The sequence below is a fragment of the Amyelois transitella genome, chromosome 14 (assembly GCF_032362555.1).
Source record: "Amyelois transitella isolate CPQ chromosome 14, ilAmyTran1.1, whole genome shotgun sequence".
Classification (NCBI taxonomy): domain Eukaryota; kingdom Metazoa; phylum Arthropoda; class Insecta; order Lepidoptera; family Pyralidae; genus Amyelois; species Amyelois transitella.
Window position 1 is genome coordinate 10,335,553 of NC_083517.1, and position 17,302 is coordinate 10,352,854.

The window sequence follows — 17,302 nt, forward strand, 5'->3', positions numbered from 1 at the left end:
AGGGGAATACCAAGTTTATAAGCCTATCCCTTAGTCGCCTTTTACGACATCCATGGGAAAGAGATGGAGTAGTCCTATTCTTTCTTTTCTAACGGTACCAGAAACCACACGGCACTTATTGTTATTTTATATTAGTATTTTATTTTATTTGACGACCTCTGTGGCGCAGTGGTAATACGCTTCTCCGTGACACCGGAGGTCCCGGGTTCGAATCCCGGTCAGGGCATGATGAAAAACGAACTTTCTCTGATTGGTCGAAGTCTTGGATGTTTTTCTAAGTATTAATTATAAAAATATAGTATCGTTGAGTTAGTATCTAGTTACATAAATTTCGAACTTACTTCGAGGCTTACTCAATCTGTGTAATTTGTCCCGTATATATGTATTTATTATTTATTTATATACTACGGTGCCTCGTCATTGCTAAACTGGCTCTGTCTAGGAGATAGTGAATGAATGTAGACAAGTGACCTATACTGCGGTCACGACTGTACCCGCTGCCAGACGGTCTAGTGTCAAATATGGAGTATATAGAAGCAGAGACCATTAGTGTTCGAATCTGTGAGGTGCCAAATTAAAATGGTAAAATACATATTAATAAAAAAAAACAATAGGACCACTCCTTGTCTTTCCCATGAATGTCGTAAAAGCTACTAAGAGATAGGCTTATAAACTTGGGATTCTTCTTTTAGGCGATGGGCTAGCAACCTGTCACTATTTGAATCTCAATTCTATCATCAAGCCAAAAAGCTGAACGTGGCCTATCATTCTTTTGAAGACTTTTGGCTCTGTCTACCCCGCAAGGGAAATAGACGTGATTATATGTATGAAGAGCAATTTTAAGATTCAGTTCATGTGTTTACGTTAACTAAATTTGACATTTTTTTTAAAATAAAATTAAAGTTTACATTTTACGGAAATGTACAATGACGGATATCCTATAAACGTCATTGAATACTTTTTAATCTGTGATTAAAAATAATATCCATATAGCTCTCTCGCTTTCTCTCAACGCGAAAGTTTTCTCTTTCATTCGCACGGTCTCACTTCCTCATTGTGTTGAAAGCTGAGAAAATATTCTCTGCAGTACCTTTGTAAAATAAAGCATTAAAAAAAAATGCGTTAGTTATATGTTAATTATATGTGCCTAAAAGCTTAATTAAATGTAGACTATTGATTATTTAATGTAATAACAAACAGTAGAACGTGGCCTGTAAATGTCAGTTTTTTAAAGACTTTTGGCTCTGTCTACCCCGGAAGTTATATAGACGTGGTTATATGTATGTAGAACGTGGGCTTTCAGTCTTTTCAAGATTGTTGGCTCTGTCTGCCACACGAGGGACAAAGATGTGATTATATGTATGTAGTGTGTAGGTAAATGTAAATTATCGTGTTTTATTACTTGAGAATATTTTCTCACTTTTACTCTTTCCCTTTATTCCCTTATTTAGTATTCTTTTTTGGGCGATGGGCTAGCAACGTCGTAAAAGGCGACAAAGGGAAAATCTATAAACTTGGAATTCTACATGTAGGCGATGGGCTAGCATACATACATACATACATATGGTCACGTCTATATCTCTTGCGGGGTAGACAGAGCCAACAGTCTTGAAAAGACTTAATGGCCACGTTCAGCAACCTGTCACTGTTCGAATCTCAATCATTAAGCCTAACAGTTGAACGTGGCCTATCAGTATTTCAAGACTGCTGGCTCTGTCTACCCCGCAACGGGATATAGACGCGATTATAAACGAATCACATCGTGAATTTGAATAGGTTTATATATACCGTCGGATGTATCAACTTACAACAGGTTTAATATTATTCATAATGTTGCTTCTTACACAATTTCGCCTTACTCTATATTATTAAATACTCTATAATTGTAACTATTGCCAATCGATTCGTATGAAGGCAATACGTATGATAGATTTTGGCGATAATTTTTATAATAACACTTGCTGTGCCCGCGACTTCGTTAGTTATTTTGGGCATCATTGAAGCCCTCAAGGATGAATAATTTTCCCCGTTTTTTTCACATATTCCATTATTTCTTTTTTCCTTATACTTGCAACGTGATGTTATATAGCCTTAAGACTTCCCCGATAAATGGTCTATTCAACGAAAATAATTTTTCAATTCGAACCAGTAGTTCCTGAGATTAGCGCGTTCAAACAAACAAAACAAACTCTTTAGCTTTATAATATTAGTTTGGATGTGTTAGAAATAGAAATGCGCCGTGTGGTTTTTGACACTAAAGATTAGGACCACTCTATCTCTTCCCATGGATGTCGTAAAAGGCGACTTAGTTTTAGGCTAAAAAAACTTGGAATTCTTCTTGTAAGCAATGGGCTAGCAACCTGTCATTATTTGAATTCCAATTCCATCGTTAAGCCAAACAGCTAAACGTGGCCTATTGACTCAAAAGGGTGATTATATGTATGTATGTGGTCCAAAAACAATGTTTTTTTTTATAATTTTTATCTAAGCTATAGTGTACCTAGAAAAATGTAGTTAAATCTCAACCCGCCTCGAGTTCTTTTATAAAATTCAATAGTTCTCACGGCTGTCTGAAAAACTGTTTATCAAAACATAATTGTGTTGTTGGTTATTGTATGCGTAGATTTTTATGCCTTTTGTTGAATTGATAGAGTTCCATTCAGGTAATCTAACTTTTTTTCATTGACTTTTTTTGGCAATACGTAGGAGTGGATCGACGTATATTGGGTATTTTTTTAAATCTCTTTTAGTACTTAAATTACAAATAAGAATGGGACTCACTCCACCTCCCTCTCATGGATATCGTTAAAGGTGACTAAGGGAAAGGCTTACGAACAAATTAAGTATCGTTAAGTTCTTATTCCATATTTCAAGACAAAAAATAGAATTTTCCATACATGGTTACTTTAATTATCTTCAATGTGAAGCAGAGTGCATTCAAGATGTGCACCGTGGGAAATTAATTTTGTCAAAGTGAATCCGACCCGGCCATCCTTGGATGTTCGCGATTACGAAAAATCACCATTTTGAGAGCATTTCGTATAAATTAATGTTCCGGTCTTATTTGTCAAGGCTGCCCGGTGGATTGTCGTTAGAACTGTTTGGAATTGGATCGATAAGTATGTGTTACAAACGAGATATGTTTTGGTATACGTTAAATGAAACTTAAAACGAAGATAAAAATGCGATATTTATTTTATATACACGATTTTTATTCATTTAAACATTCATTTATAAACAGTATATTGGAATCCGATCGAAGCAGATTTACTATCCGATGAATCACATATGAACAAATCAATTGTAAAAACTCGTATATAATTAACAGTTACCAGTATTTTATGAACAGGGAATCAGTTAAATTAAGCACAAGTTTATAATACAAGAGATTAAAAACAACAATGGACACTGGGCTTTTTACTGCCGCTGAGGTTATGCTTCGAACCCAGGCCTCCCGTATCAAAAGACAGACATGTTAACCGCTAAGTCTAAGCTAAGTTCGCAGTGGGGTCGAAGGTCGGCTGTCGCAATGACCCTATTCCCACGGAGACGACCCGGAAGGTGTGCTTGAAGGCTTTCGAGGAGCTTCAAAGAGCTTTATTACTTGATCCCTCAATAAAGTGTAATTTAAGCTACCTACTTGTCTGCGGCAAACGTAAACCTCGCGGTAATGTTGAAGTAATAAATTTTAACCAAAACTAGTGAACTTTTATTACCCATAGATTAAAAAATGTATAAAAACGCTTTTTTTATGTAGGTATAAATATGATCTTCGTCAAAAAAAATATTGTTGTCAATGTCAAGAAATGTTTTTTCATAAATTGTTGTTATATTTGACATTGACATTGACGCAGGCGTGGAACTAATACTGCCATGGAAATTTTAAAAATTCATCACTTACAGCATCATCTCTCACTAGACCACATAAGAAACTTACAAGCCAATTTTCAAATCTAGACCCAGCTGTCTGACCTATACATTTATATCAGTCAATCAGTGACCTCTTTTTTATATGGGTATGTGGTATGTAGGTGTCCTCTCATGTATTTATTTTTATATTCGTGAGCGATGCTAATCAAAAACATCTTTTTTCAAAATATAGACTGGCCCTGATATTAACTCTTTAAAAAAAATTAAAACATTGACATTTTATTCATATTCATATACTTACTTAAATAAAAACCTACAAAAACAGTTTTTTGGAACTGCCAGTATTAAAGTTCAAGGCGGATTTAAACAGATATAGGTCTAATTACGGTTTAAGAATATAAAAACACGAGCGATACAGAAAGTAAGAGTACTTTCACAATACAAGGTCGACTGCCCGCCGCCAGGGCACAGATTAAATAGCTAACAGATACTTACACTACACTCAACATTTAAGTTTAGTACGCAGACTAAATTATGAAATTAAAAAATAAAATAAAATATAATTTTGTCAGTGAACATATATTTTTCCTTTGAAGTTTGTATTCTAACGGTGTATTTTATTGATAAGCTCTGAGCTCTTACTGTATGATAAAGCGATTTTTTTAAATAAAGCGTAGAGAAGTTTTTCAGAGCGGCAAATACTCATGTCATGTATAAAACGCTACTTAAATGTGAAGTAAATTCAATAAAAAAATATTCCTTCTTAGGTCATCCAGCTAAAAAAAAGCCTTTCAGTCAATTAGAGAAAACTCGACGCCATAAAATCTTGATTATCTATTACATTATTATATTTCTGTAATTTTATCATTTTGCGTCTACAAGAACAGTGATCTTTCCCACGACTTTGTGAAGCTTCAGACGCATTTAATTACTTGGTATATATAAGTATCATTGAGTAAGTATCCTTTAACACAAGCCTAGATATATTTTTTAATTTAAACGCTCTGTGGGATATTTTTTTCTGTACAAAGGAAAAGGTTGAAACTTATATATCAACGCATTACCGAAGCCACTAAATGGATTATATATAATATAAAAAACATGTCTACCGATAAAATTATGTTTTGAATTCAAGCAGAAATGCAAATCCACTAGCATTTTTATATATTTTAGTAGTTATATAACATCGTGTAGATATTAATACAATATATTTTATATTGTAAATTATATTGTGCAAACAAAAATAAGCTATACTTCATAATCGATTTATAGCAGAAGTAACACCAACGCGCCTGTCAAGATGTACCATTTTCCACACCCATTTTTCAAAGTCATTTTTTCAAGTCAGTTAAAGCCACCTCCCTTGTGTATTGTCCAGGTAACCAGCTACCTGAATATGTTCTCCAAGTAACCATATCGTCGTAGAATACGGAGCAAGCCGCATTTTCCCGCGTTTCACTTTCGTTAAACTTTCGATGAACGGAACGGAATCAACAAAACCTTGGTCTTCCGTTATTTATGCAAATTATGTTCACGATTACTGATTTTGTATAATCTTGGTGACAATTTTTGTTAATGAAGTGTTAAGGTTTTCGGAAGAATAGAGTACCTAAGTAAATTACTTACGTTGAACAGAATAAAACCTATATTTCTGCGGGTATATCCTGAAAATTATGTAACAAAGGCTCCTTTTAGTTAAATGAACTAAGTACCTCATGATTCTGAATAGGTTGAAATATCTCCCTTTATTTTTCAAAAATATTAAAAATATCGATGTGTAAAGTGTTTTATTTGAAGTTAAAAGGTCAGTTAAAGAGTACCCCAAAACGACTAACGGATAGGCTAATGAACTTGGGATTCCTCATGTAGACTATTATCCTGTCACTATTTGCTCTAAAAGCCATCGTTAACAAAACAATAGCTGAACGTAGCTTTTTAGTCTTTCCAAGACTGTTAGCTCTGTCTACCCAGCAAAGGATATAGATGTGACTATATGTACTTATGTATTTACTTTAATAGATTTTCAATGCGTTTTCTCTTTCTAGTTTTCACTTTCGTCGCAAGCGCACGGATTATCAATAAGGCCGTGTGGTTCCGTTACACATAACGCTATGTTGCATAACCGCTGTTACATTTTATAGCTTTCGATCGTTATAGATTTGATTTACAGCTAAACGGACAATTGGTTGACGCTTCATCATAATATTTCTTCCATTCAATTTCACAATGAAAAAAGTAAATTTAAGTACTTTAATTTGTGTCTGCAGATAATTTTTAAGAGCAAGAAATGTACTATTGATAAAGTACTCGAACTAAGGCTTTTGTAATTTTATAAAAAGAAGTAATTCCAAATTAAAGGAAATAAAAGAATACAATAAAGATTTTCAGTTTTAAGAGGTTCATGTACCTACTCTATAATTTGTGTCCAAAACTGACTTAACCAAAATCTACACTAGCTATTGCTTATAAAAATGAACATATGTATATAAAAACGTTGGTTTCAAAGGCCACTGTTAACTAATTACATTGCGCTTTAAAACATTTGGGGCTAAAAATATACGAAGAAAATAAAATAAAATAGATATAAAAATGAATAAAAATTTTGCCATTAATGTGCACACAGTTAACTTAATGTTAGCTTATCACATTAAAATTTTAATTCAATCACGAAATGTTTTCATTTCTAAGTAAAAAAATTACGTCAAATTAATATTTTTTCCTCAATTAAGCCTGAAAATGTTGTAGGCTTCTCATGAGGCAGGTTAATGACCCGGATTGACTATTGTCCTTTCTAGAACCAACTGCTTGCAGCTTACATTGCCCAACTGTGGCTGGATACATGCAAATACGGATCCATTTTGTGATAAGTAGAAAATTAATTAATGTAGTAAGTAATAAATGTATTTGGGACTAACACAGCAATGTACTTATCTTAAATTCGATATTTTACAGTTATGTGAATGTTGAAATGTCGATGTGAATTTTTATGTTTAAATATGGTTATTGCCTTGCCTATTAATTAATGGTATAATTTTTTTATTTTTCTTTTTATAAAAATGTTTACTCATTGAAACATAAAATTCAAATGTCATTTAATTTTTAAACCAATAATTGCCTCCACGGTTAATAGTTTAAAAAAATCAAACTATTTAAAAAAAAAGCACTTGTTAAAATTCAAAAATAAAAAAGTCCTGCAAAGAGATTTAAAAACACTTAAAACCGAAGAAAATCCGCATGCAAAACATAGGATTGTGGTTTTAGAACCACCAATCGGTCGTCCTCATTCCTTTTGGCAAAATATTAATCGTATTGGCATTTGACACACTTATTTTTAAATCAACACTGCACTGAAAAATCCTGGCGTTCTATAACCACATTCCTATGTCACATTTTGACACTTACGTAAAATTTGGCGGCCATTTTTTTTTACACTGGCACTCGCGGCGCATGCGCGATAAGGCTGCGCTGTGAATGGCGCCCCCAGCTTTGGCGGCGACCTTATAACCTCCCCACCAAACTTATAATCTATTAATTATAGTTTTCACTGGACTTGGATCGATCGGGATAAGCTTCCTGGTTAGCATAAAGCCTTTTTGTCATTCAAAGAAAGCTTTGGCAAAAAGCTGCCCCGAGTAATGCAATGTCCGATGAAGAGAAGGCAATAAAAAAAACTCGAAAGCTTCTCAATCGATTTCGCTGAAAATTATACAGGATATAAGTACTTACAAAGTATATACAAGCAGAGAGTAAATGGAAAATAATCACGTCTATATCCCATGCGGGGTTGACAGACCCAACAGTCATCAAAAAACTGAAAGGCCACGTTCAAAAAAGGAAAAAAATAATGGAAGAGGAAGCCTTAAATTATCGTATCTTATCAAATTTAAATCGAGAACAAAGAAAGATCAATACACCGCGACGAGCTTGCATAAGGCGAAATGAACGTGGATAAAGGGGAAAAAGTATGCAGGAATCTTGTCAAATGGCCATAATCTCTGCCTACCCCTCCGGTAAAGAGGCATGATTAATTGTTTGTTGTCTAAGGCGTTCTAAGGAATCAAAAAAATTGCTTACATATGAACTTGTTCTTAATCTTACTTTAGACAAAATCTTTTGGTAACTTATGAATTACTTTTTTTATATTACACTAGCTGTGCCCGCGACTTCGTCAGCGTGGAATATACCTATAGCGTATTTTGGCCATCATTGAAGCCCTCAAGGATGAATGAAATAAATTTCCCCATATTTTTTCACATATTCCATTATTTCTTTGCTCCTTATAGTTGCAGCGTGATCTTATTTAGCCTAAAGCCTTCCTCGACAAATGGTCTATTCAACGCAAAAATAATTTTTCAATTCGAACTAGTAGTTATTGAGATAAGCGCGTTCAAACGAACAAACAAACTCTTCAGCTTTATAATATTAGTAAAGATTACCACGTAGTAAAAAAGTAATCCAAAAGTTAATCCATAAACGTCTGTATCTATTAAATTATTCTTTTACTTTTTTTAAATTGCTGATTATTATCACAGTTTCGTGTCAGAATATAACATTCATTTCACAGATCAATCACTTATATAACTTAACAATATGATTCAATTAATTCCACTGTTTCCTGCCTGAAAATGTTAAATGTAAAATAAAATTACCAATCGATTAAATCAGTTCACTGTGTCATAATAATCGTTGTTGCAAATCGGATGTAACTACTTCTCAATATATCGATATTTATCTTTGTTTAAGACATACACAATTATTATTATTTCCTTTCAATTATTAAGAAATAACATGTGAACTAAGTATATTTTTTTTAAATATACTTATACAAATAAATAAATATATACGGGACAAATTACACAGATTGAGTTAGCTTCGAAGTAAGTTCGAAACTTGTGTTATGCTTATGAGGTACTAACTCAACGATACTATATTTTATAATAAATACATTTATAGATAAACAGCGCCCCGTTTATCTGTTTGGCTTAATGATGATATTGAGATTTAAATAGTGGCAGGTTGCTAGAACATCGCCTGAAAGAAAAATCCCAAATCTCCTTTCCCTTAGTCGCCTTTTAGAACAATCATGGGAGAGATGGAGTTGTCCTATTCTAAAGTACCGATAATCATGTACATACATAGATAAAACTTTTTTATCCTTACGGGGCAGACTGAACTAACAATCTTGTAAAGACTTGAAGGTCACGTTTAGATGTATAAATGAAACTGAGAATGAAATAGTGACAGGTTAACCTATAAATCACTATCATCACTTACTTACATTTATTTTCTCTGTCTGTAGGTTTGTATGCGCTAATCTCGGAAAGTCATGATAGGATTTCGTTCCTGTTTAAAATGTTAGAAAGAAGATTTTCTGGGGAAGGTTTATATCTATAAATGGAATCCGTGCGAAGCCGGGGCGGGTCTCTAGTTTAAATATACAGCAAGAGATTAATGAATGTTTAAAATGTTTTTTTTTTCAATCATATATTTTTTTATTTCTATCATTAAGCCAAGCAGCTGAACCTAACCCCGTAAGGGATATAAACGTGCTTATAAGTATGTTATGTTTGAAATATTGAAACATTTTTTTCAACTCATATTGTATCCATTGTGCATATCACAATGCCCAATAAGAAGTGTATTATATCTTATGATGTAACTGTCACTTTATGCTCCGTGGCTCAGTTTCACCCATTATTTTAATTAAATAATAAATTTCACTTTTCTTCCTAATAACCACTGTTACTAATTAATTTCGATGTTATCTTGCATTGTTATTGTCTATGAATATATTATATAATATACCTACATAAAGTTATAAGGGATGGGCTTGTGTTAAACACGTGTAAAACAACACGAAATTAAGAAGAACATTAAATAAAATTACCTAAATGTGCAGGTTTTCTGACGATGTTTAACCACACCCTATGCGTCACGCTTTTTGTTCAGGTACCTACCTTAACCGCTTATACCACCGATGGTCTAAAATTTTTACATTCCGATACAAATCTTCGCCAACCAATGTTGAGAAACCAAATGATATGACAATTATTAAGTGATGTTCGAAATGCCTCATAAATAAAATGAGTAAAAAAAATTTATCTTGTTTTCCTACGCTGTTAGTTTAGGATGTCAGTTCTTTACTTTTTTTTATTAACTTCTATCATTAAGCCAAACAGCTGAACGTGGCCTATCAGTATTTTCAAGACTGTTGGCCCTGTCTACCCCGCAAGGGATACATTCGTAATTATATGTCTGTATGTAACTATATAGTATCAACGAGACAAGTTAGTAATTGCTCCAGTTATGTCACGAATTACGCGTAACTCTTACGTTCGAGTATCGGCGTTTGCGCATATTGACGGAATGAAGTTTCCGTCAAAATGCAAAAAAAAGGAGAATATTCAAAAAAGGAAAATATAATATATGATACCTTTGAATATTTTCCTTTTCTTTTTAATTTTTTTTTTTAAACAAATTTCTCAACCTGGATTACCTCGCAATCCACAAACAAACATGCTAATTATTCTATAGTAGTAACGTTACGCCACGCTTCGGATCATAAATAATTCAAGTAACGTGTACCATTTGCCAATTACAACGTAATTAAATGGACGCAGAGGCACTGAGGAATTGGTCACTTGAGAGACCTATTTGCATTTATGTCATCAGGGTATGGTCCCAGATTCAATCCCGGTCAGCCCTTTTTTTGTTTTCGAAAGAATACTTTTTATTAACGGCCTTTTTTTGTGAGGGTTTCCTTATTGTGACTGCCTACCCGCTCAAATTCCTCCTATGCACCCTTACTTGCCATTTTGAGGGTGTGGCGATATATATACGCCACAAGTCACAAAAATAAAAAATAGAATCACGCGACGCTATCAGTCATAAACAGTGAAAATACCTAAATCGCGCAAGCAAAGTTTCACGGATTGGAGCAATATATACAACCTCCGACACAACATCGTCGGAGCCGCCGTTCCCCAGGCACACCTAGCCTGCCGGAAAATCTTCCCTTTGGTGGCGGTCGACCCGAATTAATATTAAGGGCATCATGAGATCTCAAGGAATTCCACCACGACGCCCTCTGACTTCCCGGCGCCCTTTATTCACTAACTCAGATAAGACTTTATCTACTCTCTCTTCCCATAGTTATCCGAAGTGATAAACATATTAAATGAGCTAAGATATAAAAATATACTTAGACTTGCCAACATCAACGGGCAGGCCATAACACATCAATTTTGTCAAAAGTGCAATGTCTCTATAACAAGTATTTCTCCGATTCGGAGGTAGTTAGGAGCATATAACGTCCATAAGTTTCCGAGCTGTAAAATGTTTTTAAAACAAGTAGTTCCACGTCTTGTCAACGTTACCAGTGACAAGAGTTCCAGCGCGGGAATGCAGACGGAGTTCTTGGCACCATATCGTAAGAGTTTTTCACATTTTTTTTCGACTGTTTACCATTTGCCACTACCACCACACCAATACAAAAAAGAATAGGACCACTCCCATCTCTTTCCCATGGATGTCGTAAAAGGCGACTAGGGGATAGACTTACAAACTTGGGATTATTTTTTAGGCGATGGGCTAGCTGTCACTATTTGACTCTCAATTCTATCATTAAGCCAAATAGCTGAACGTGGCCATTCAGTCTTTTCAAGACTGTTGGCTCTGTCTACCCCGCAAGGGATATAGACGGGACCATATGTATGTATGTATGTAAACATGTCGTGGTATTCGTGAGTAATATTAACAGAATGTACCAACGATTTAGATACAATATACGGGTTCGACTCTCGGCCTTGACCAGTGAAAGTGAGACAGTACAATGCATACATACATACATACTTACAAGCCTTATTCTTATGGTAATAAGAGTTGTTTGTTGATAATTAGATCATATCATGTGCCGTGTGGTTCCCGGCACCAATATTAAAAAAGAATAGCACCACTCCATCCCTTTCACATGAATGTCGTAAAAGACGACTAAGGGATAGGCTTATTATAAACTTGGGATTCTTCTTTTAAGCTAGTAACCAAGTCACTATTTGAATCTCAATTATATTCTTTCTTTCGTCCACATTCTATTCTAAGATTGGATATTTGTGAAGTTGACGTTGTTGAAGGAAATGCTGCAGTGCAGTTTGTTACCGTTTCTTCTGCTCTTTGGAAGCGGCAGTAAACTAAGTTTTAAGTTATTTATTTGACGTCAACCGATGTTGTGAAACCAAAAGATTTAACAATTATTAAGCGATATGAAGTATCCTATAAATGAATAAAAATTTTGAATTTGAATATCATTAAGCCAAACAGCTGAACGTGGCCTATCAGTCTTTTCAAGACTGTTGGCCTGTCTGCACACAAGGGATATAGACGTATGTATGTATCCGTAAATATAATGACTAGTACAATACCGATTGATCTACGGCTACTGCCCACTGCAAAGTATCTCATTTCAGACACGGTTACGACATTATTGTGGTCAGTCATACTAATATTACTCAACAAAGTGGGGTGTCCACGCAGTAAAGCTTCTATCCACTTCGCGATAATGTTCCAGCAACCAACTATACTTAAGTTCATACATACATATGGTCACGTATATCCTCTATATCCCTTTCGGGGTAGACAGAGCCAACAGTCTTGAAAAGACTGAATGGCCACGTTCAGCTATTTGGCTTAATGATAGAATTGAGATTCAAATAGTGACAGGTTGCTGGCCCATCAAAAGAATCCCAAGTTTGTAAGCCTATCCCTTAGTCGCCTTTTACGACATCCATGGGAAAGAGATGGAGTGGTCCTATTCTATTTTGTATTGGTACCGGGAACCACACGGCATAAATGGTATATTATATGTATAGATGGATAGACTCTTTATTACACCATAAGAAAAAGAAAAACAGAAACAACACACAGGTTACGCAATGAGGTAGGTACAAAGGCCATAATCATTGCTTTCGCCACATCTCCAAAAACTACATGTCCTTTACAAATATTAGGTCGTAGGAATAAATTGTAACGTGAGTAGAGGCCCTTACGTTGTATGTATGCTTGTTTAGGCCGATACACATACTAAACTATTAATAGATCATGCCCTTTCACCCTTCCAAGTTCTGTTAATAAAACTGTTAGGTACATATGGCTAGGTCCGCTTAAAATGGTGTCATGTTTGACCTTGGCTCTTAAATAAGTACTATTCTAAATTTCATGAAAATCGGTTACTTCAGCAGACAAAAGTTATGAAATTTTGCCCATTATGACCAACAAACATCCAACGTTTGTTAACATAATATTAATGAATGTTTTACATTGAATTTGAATTCATACAACACTACTATGATAATGCAGCACACACATAATGTCCTTACACATAATGTAAGGCCAATATTTTCTAAAATAAAAATTTGTTCTTTTTACATTTACCGGTATTTTTAGTCATCTCATCATTTTTTGTATGTGAAAGAAGCGGAAGATGTATGCTATGCAGGGATCGTGGCAAGTGGCAAGATGTATGTAGATCTACCGACCCTTCTGGGAAAGAGTCGTGTTTGTATCTAAGCATTGTATCATAATTATATGTGATCAGGTTCAAATAGGTATACGGATATCTGACTCACCCAATCGCGGGTCCATGGTCAAAGGCATACCCCAGGCTCCTCTTCAGAGTGGTGAGGATGCAACTGGCACTAAGACTAAGTTGTGCCTTTGTACTGATTTCTCTTTATTATAAGCTTTCCCTTTTGTACATAAATATATAAATTAATAAAAATAACGCCAGGAGGAAGAAGATACAAATTGGTATAAAATTCGTTACACAAGGAGTTATTTAGAAAAATATTACCTACATCAGCATAGTCCATAAGGTTAACTCATGATCAAGTAATTTTATGTAAATAAAAAAATTAAACATAGTTTGGTAGGTACTTGCCCTCCAAATTAAGGAAACACCGAATGTTTAGAAAGTTTTTAGTAAACATAATTACTATATTTATCTAATAATACTATCGGTAATCGTGGGAAAGATATGTCGGATATCCGTCCGCTGATTTAATGTGAATGTGAAAAGAATTAAATACCTATAGGTACGCATAATTTTTGTAAATACAATCTATCTACACCGAAAAATTAGTTCCAAACTGCTAAAGAGTTAAAAGTAAATATCAAATCTTTTTTTTTATAAATAAAATATTTATAACTTACTGGTAGTTAAGGTACAATTTTGTCATATGGTGAGGGAAAAACATCGTGAGGAACCCTGCACATTCAGGCATCTGGATGTGTAACCATGATCGATCCAATACGGGTTGGGTTCACCTGCAAAGGTTGCGGAGGTCAGATGAGAGTCATAATCTAAAGCCAGGAAGCAGACGAAGTTACTTAGGGAACATTTTTTTTCATACGACTTAGGTACCTACATATAAATATGATATGTGTTTTCAAATCTTTTAATAATATCTTACAAAAATTGTTGTTATATGTTACGTTATATCATTCACGACTGTGTCCCACAGGGGTAGACAGTAACAACGGATTAATAAAATCATCACTTCTTTTATGGATATCTCCTATAAGAGATTTTAATTTATAAAACTTACTTTATATACCATCTTTTGCTTCCTTAAATGATTTCAAAGCTCAAACATAAGATAACATATTCAAATTGTGCCGTAACAAAAAAAATTGCGGATAAAGCTAATAAATTAACGTATTTCTGAGTGACGCACGCGCAGACGGACAGACAGGCGGGCCGGACACTATCGACCTTGCTTTGTGTGTTCGTAATTGCTATGATATCGCTTTCCGGTTTTTGTAGGTACGATTCGAGTAAAGCAACCTTTCTAAGATTTATTGTTTGTTAAGAAAAATGGAAAAATGTATATAGTACTCTAGCATCTAGAATAGAATAGATTTATTTTCAAAACTGGATACAAGGTATCACTTATTGACCTCACATCACTTAAATTTAATTACAACTTCTGCCGCTTCCAAAGTGCATGTGAAAAAGAAGCGGCGAAACAAACTACACTGCAGCATTTTCACCGGACGTCAATTTACAAATACATATCTCTTAAATCTGAATGATTAATCAGAGATGTCTCCGCGTCTCTCTTCCCTGATATACGAGTATTATAGGCTTATAGGCTATGGGCTAGCAACTTACCTATATGTCTAACCTGTAAAGGATTTTAGTCTAAGGGGGCTGACGAAAATGCTGCAGTGTAGTTTATTCCGCAGTTTCTTCTACACTTGCGCTTTGGAATTAGCAGTAACTTTAATTAATCAATTCCTATATACATTACGTCTCGCGTAACCATGCCGTATGTGTGTGTTATGTATAGCCTTTCCCACGAATATTGCTAACTTTTAAGCCAATTCTGACAACTCCATCAGATTGTGCGCAGGCGAGCGGATATTCGTGATCGGCGGCTTTTTTATGATAACCAATACCTAAAGATAAAATCGAGTAGAAGACAGAAAGTCAGCCGAAAATACTTAGTGAGAAGCTAAAATGCAGTTAGGTACTCAATTCCAATCAACAAATTAAGGACGCTATTCGCTTTCTTCTTATGGGATTATAGTAAGTATAGTTATTTGATACTCAAAAAAGGGGTTATCTGAAAAAAATTCCGGGACAATTGATGTTAATGATTTTGTAGATAACGACGTGTTATTTTTTTTGGAATTATAACTTTGCCACCTCGTATCTTTGCCGCGCGCACCGCCATATTGGAAAAATTGTTGGGCGCCATTTTTAACGTAAGTATTTTGGTATTTTGAGAATAACTCCGTTCCTACTACTGTCAGTAGTTATAAAATTACAAAAAATTTTAAAACTGTTGGAAAACTTTCTAGGTAATAATACCAATTAACTGGACTATACTTAAACTGTTACATTTTATTTTTGTAGTTATGTGCTCTACAGAAGCGAGCACAATGATGAGGTTTCTAAAAATTAAGTCGAATAAGGGAAACAAACATACTATAATATAAACATAATAGAATATTGAACGTCATTATTGGATTCTTCTTCAAATTATTTTTGTAAGTACTATTATTTTTAACAAATTAACTCCATAAACTGACCTATTTTCTTGAAACTTTGGATGAAACAGGCCTCCTTTTTTTTTAAAGTCTTAAAATTTGGCAAGGACAAGATCTTTTAATTTTTTTTATTTATTTTATCCTCAAATATATTTCTCGCCGTGTTAGGCTCGCAACTAATTATTACAGGATAGAAGCCCCAAGCAAGAATTAGTTAAGTGGAGTAAGTATTAATAAATTCAAATGGATTATTTCTTAACTTAATCAGTAACTATAAAGTCGCGAGCGAAAACCAGTCTGGAGTATTTCGTTATTGTATCACTTACAGTTTTACACTAAAGTATTGAAAGAAAGCAATTTCGTAAACGGCCCTTGACACATTTGGAGCAGCTGAAGCAACGAATTAATATTCAAAGTAAGTAGGTCTTATTGTATATACAAATAAAGCATAAATTCCCACAAACGTGTGTTGAATGTAGGAATGTTTCAGTTCATTTGCGATGCGGCTCGCGGTATTTGGTTTTGGCAAGTGCGCAAGAGTATGTAAGAATGCATTGGGAGAATAAACAATACCTGTAATAGTTTTAGAGTAGTTTTCAATGGGAAAAACCATTGTTATTGTTTTTCCATGCCGAAACCGTGTCCAATTGTCATTGGAGGTGACCGATACGATATGACAAGGTTTATTCACTTGTAAAGCTTAGGTATTAAGTATAACTAAATACAAATAATCATCTTAAATGATAATAAATAAAAGAAAAACAAAATATTAGAATATTCTTTGCTATTAATCAACAAATACTGATTACTCACACATATAATAAATCTATTTTAAAAAGAACGTCAAATAACATTTCATCCGCCTTTTGTACATTTTATATTCTGCAATGATGTTTTTAAATATATAAATATTGTTCAACAAAAGACGTGTCAAGATTGTTTACTTTTATTTCAACTTAAAAAAATAGGTAGTTTTCAAATTCCTACGCCCAAAACGTAAGTTATATTTTTAGCAGTGGACTTAAGCCTTATTCTCGTAATCTCGTTTCGTTACCGTTTCGTAACAAGAGTAACGCCCTAAGGTGAAATGTAATTCCTAAGAAATTATTACCAACACCGCGCAACGGCCCGGTTGTTGTTTTTTTTTTAATGTCATTGGCAATGTTCTAAATTTACTCAAACTAGGCATTAGTTTAAGAGCGATCAAAAAAATTTGAACTTACAAATATTTAGAATGCCGTGTGGTTCCCGGCATCAATAGAAAAAAATAATTGGACCACTCCAACTTTTCCCCAAGGATGTCGTAAAAGGCGACTAAGGGATAGGTTTATAAACTCGGGATTCCTCTTGTAGGCGATATCCCTTGCAGGGTAAACAGAGCCAACAG

At 34.3% G+C, this 17,302-nt stretch overlaps 1 protein-coding gene across 1 annotated transcript in view; it reads right to left on the reverse strand.

Moving 5' to 3' along the window:
* The window catches only part of LOC106132404 (probable basic-leucine zipper transcription factor R), a 40,104-nt gene extending 32,766 nt beyond the window's left edge, over positions 1 to 7,338 (reverse strand). The window contains exon 1 of the mRNA XM_060947693.1: positions 7,273 to 7,338. Within this exon, the coding sequence (XP_060803676.1) occupies positions 7,273 to 7,290 (18 nt within the window). The 5' untranslated portion in view covers positions 7,291 to 7,338. The remainder of the gene's footprint in view (positions 1 to 7,272) is intronic.
* Between the last annotated feature and the right edge of the window lie 9,964 nt (positions 7,339 to 17,302).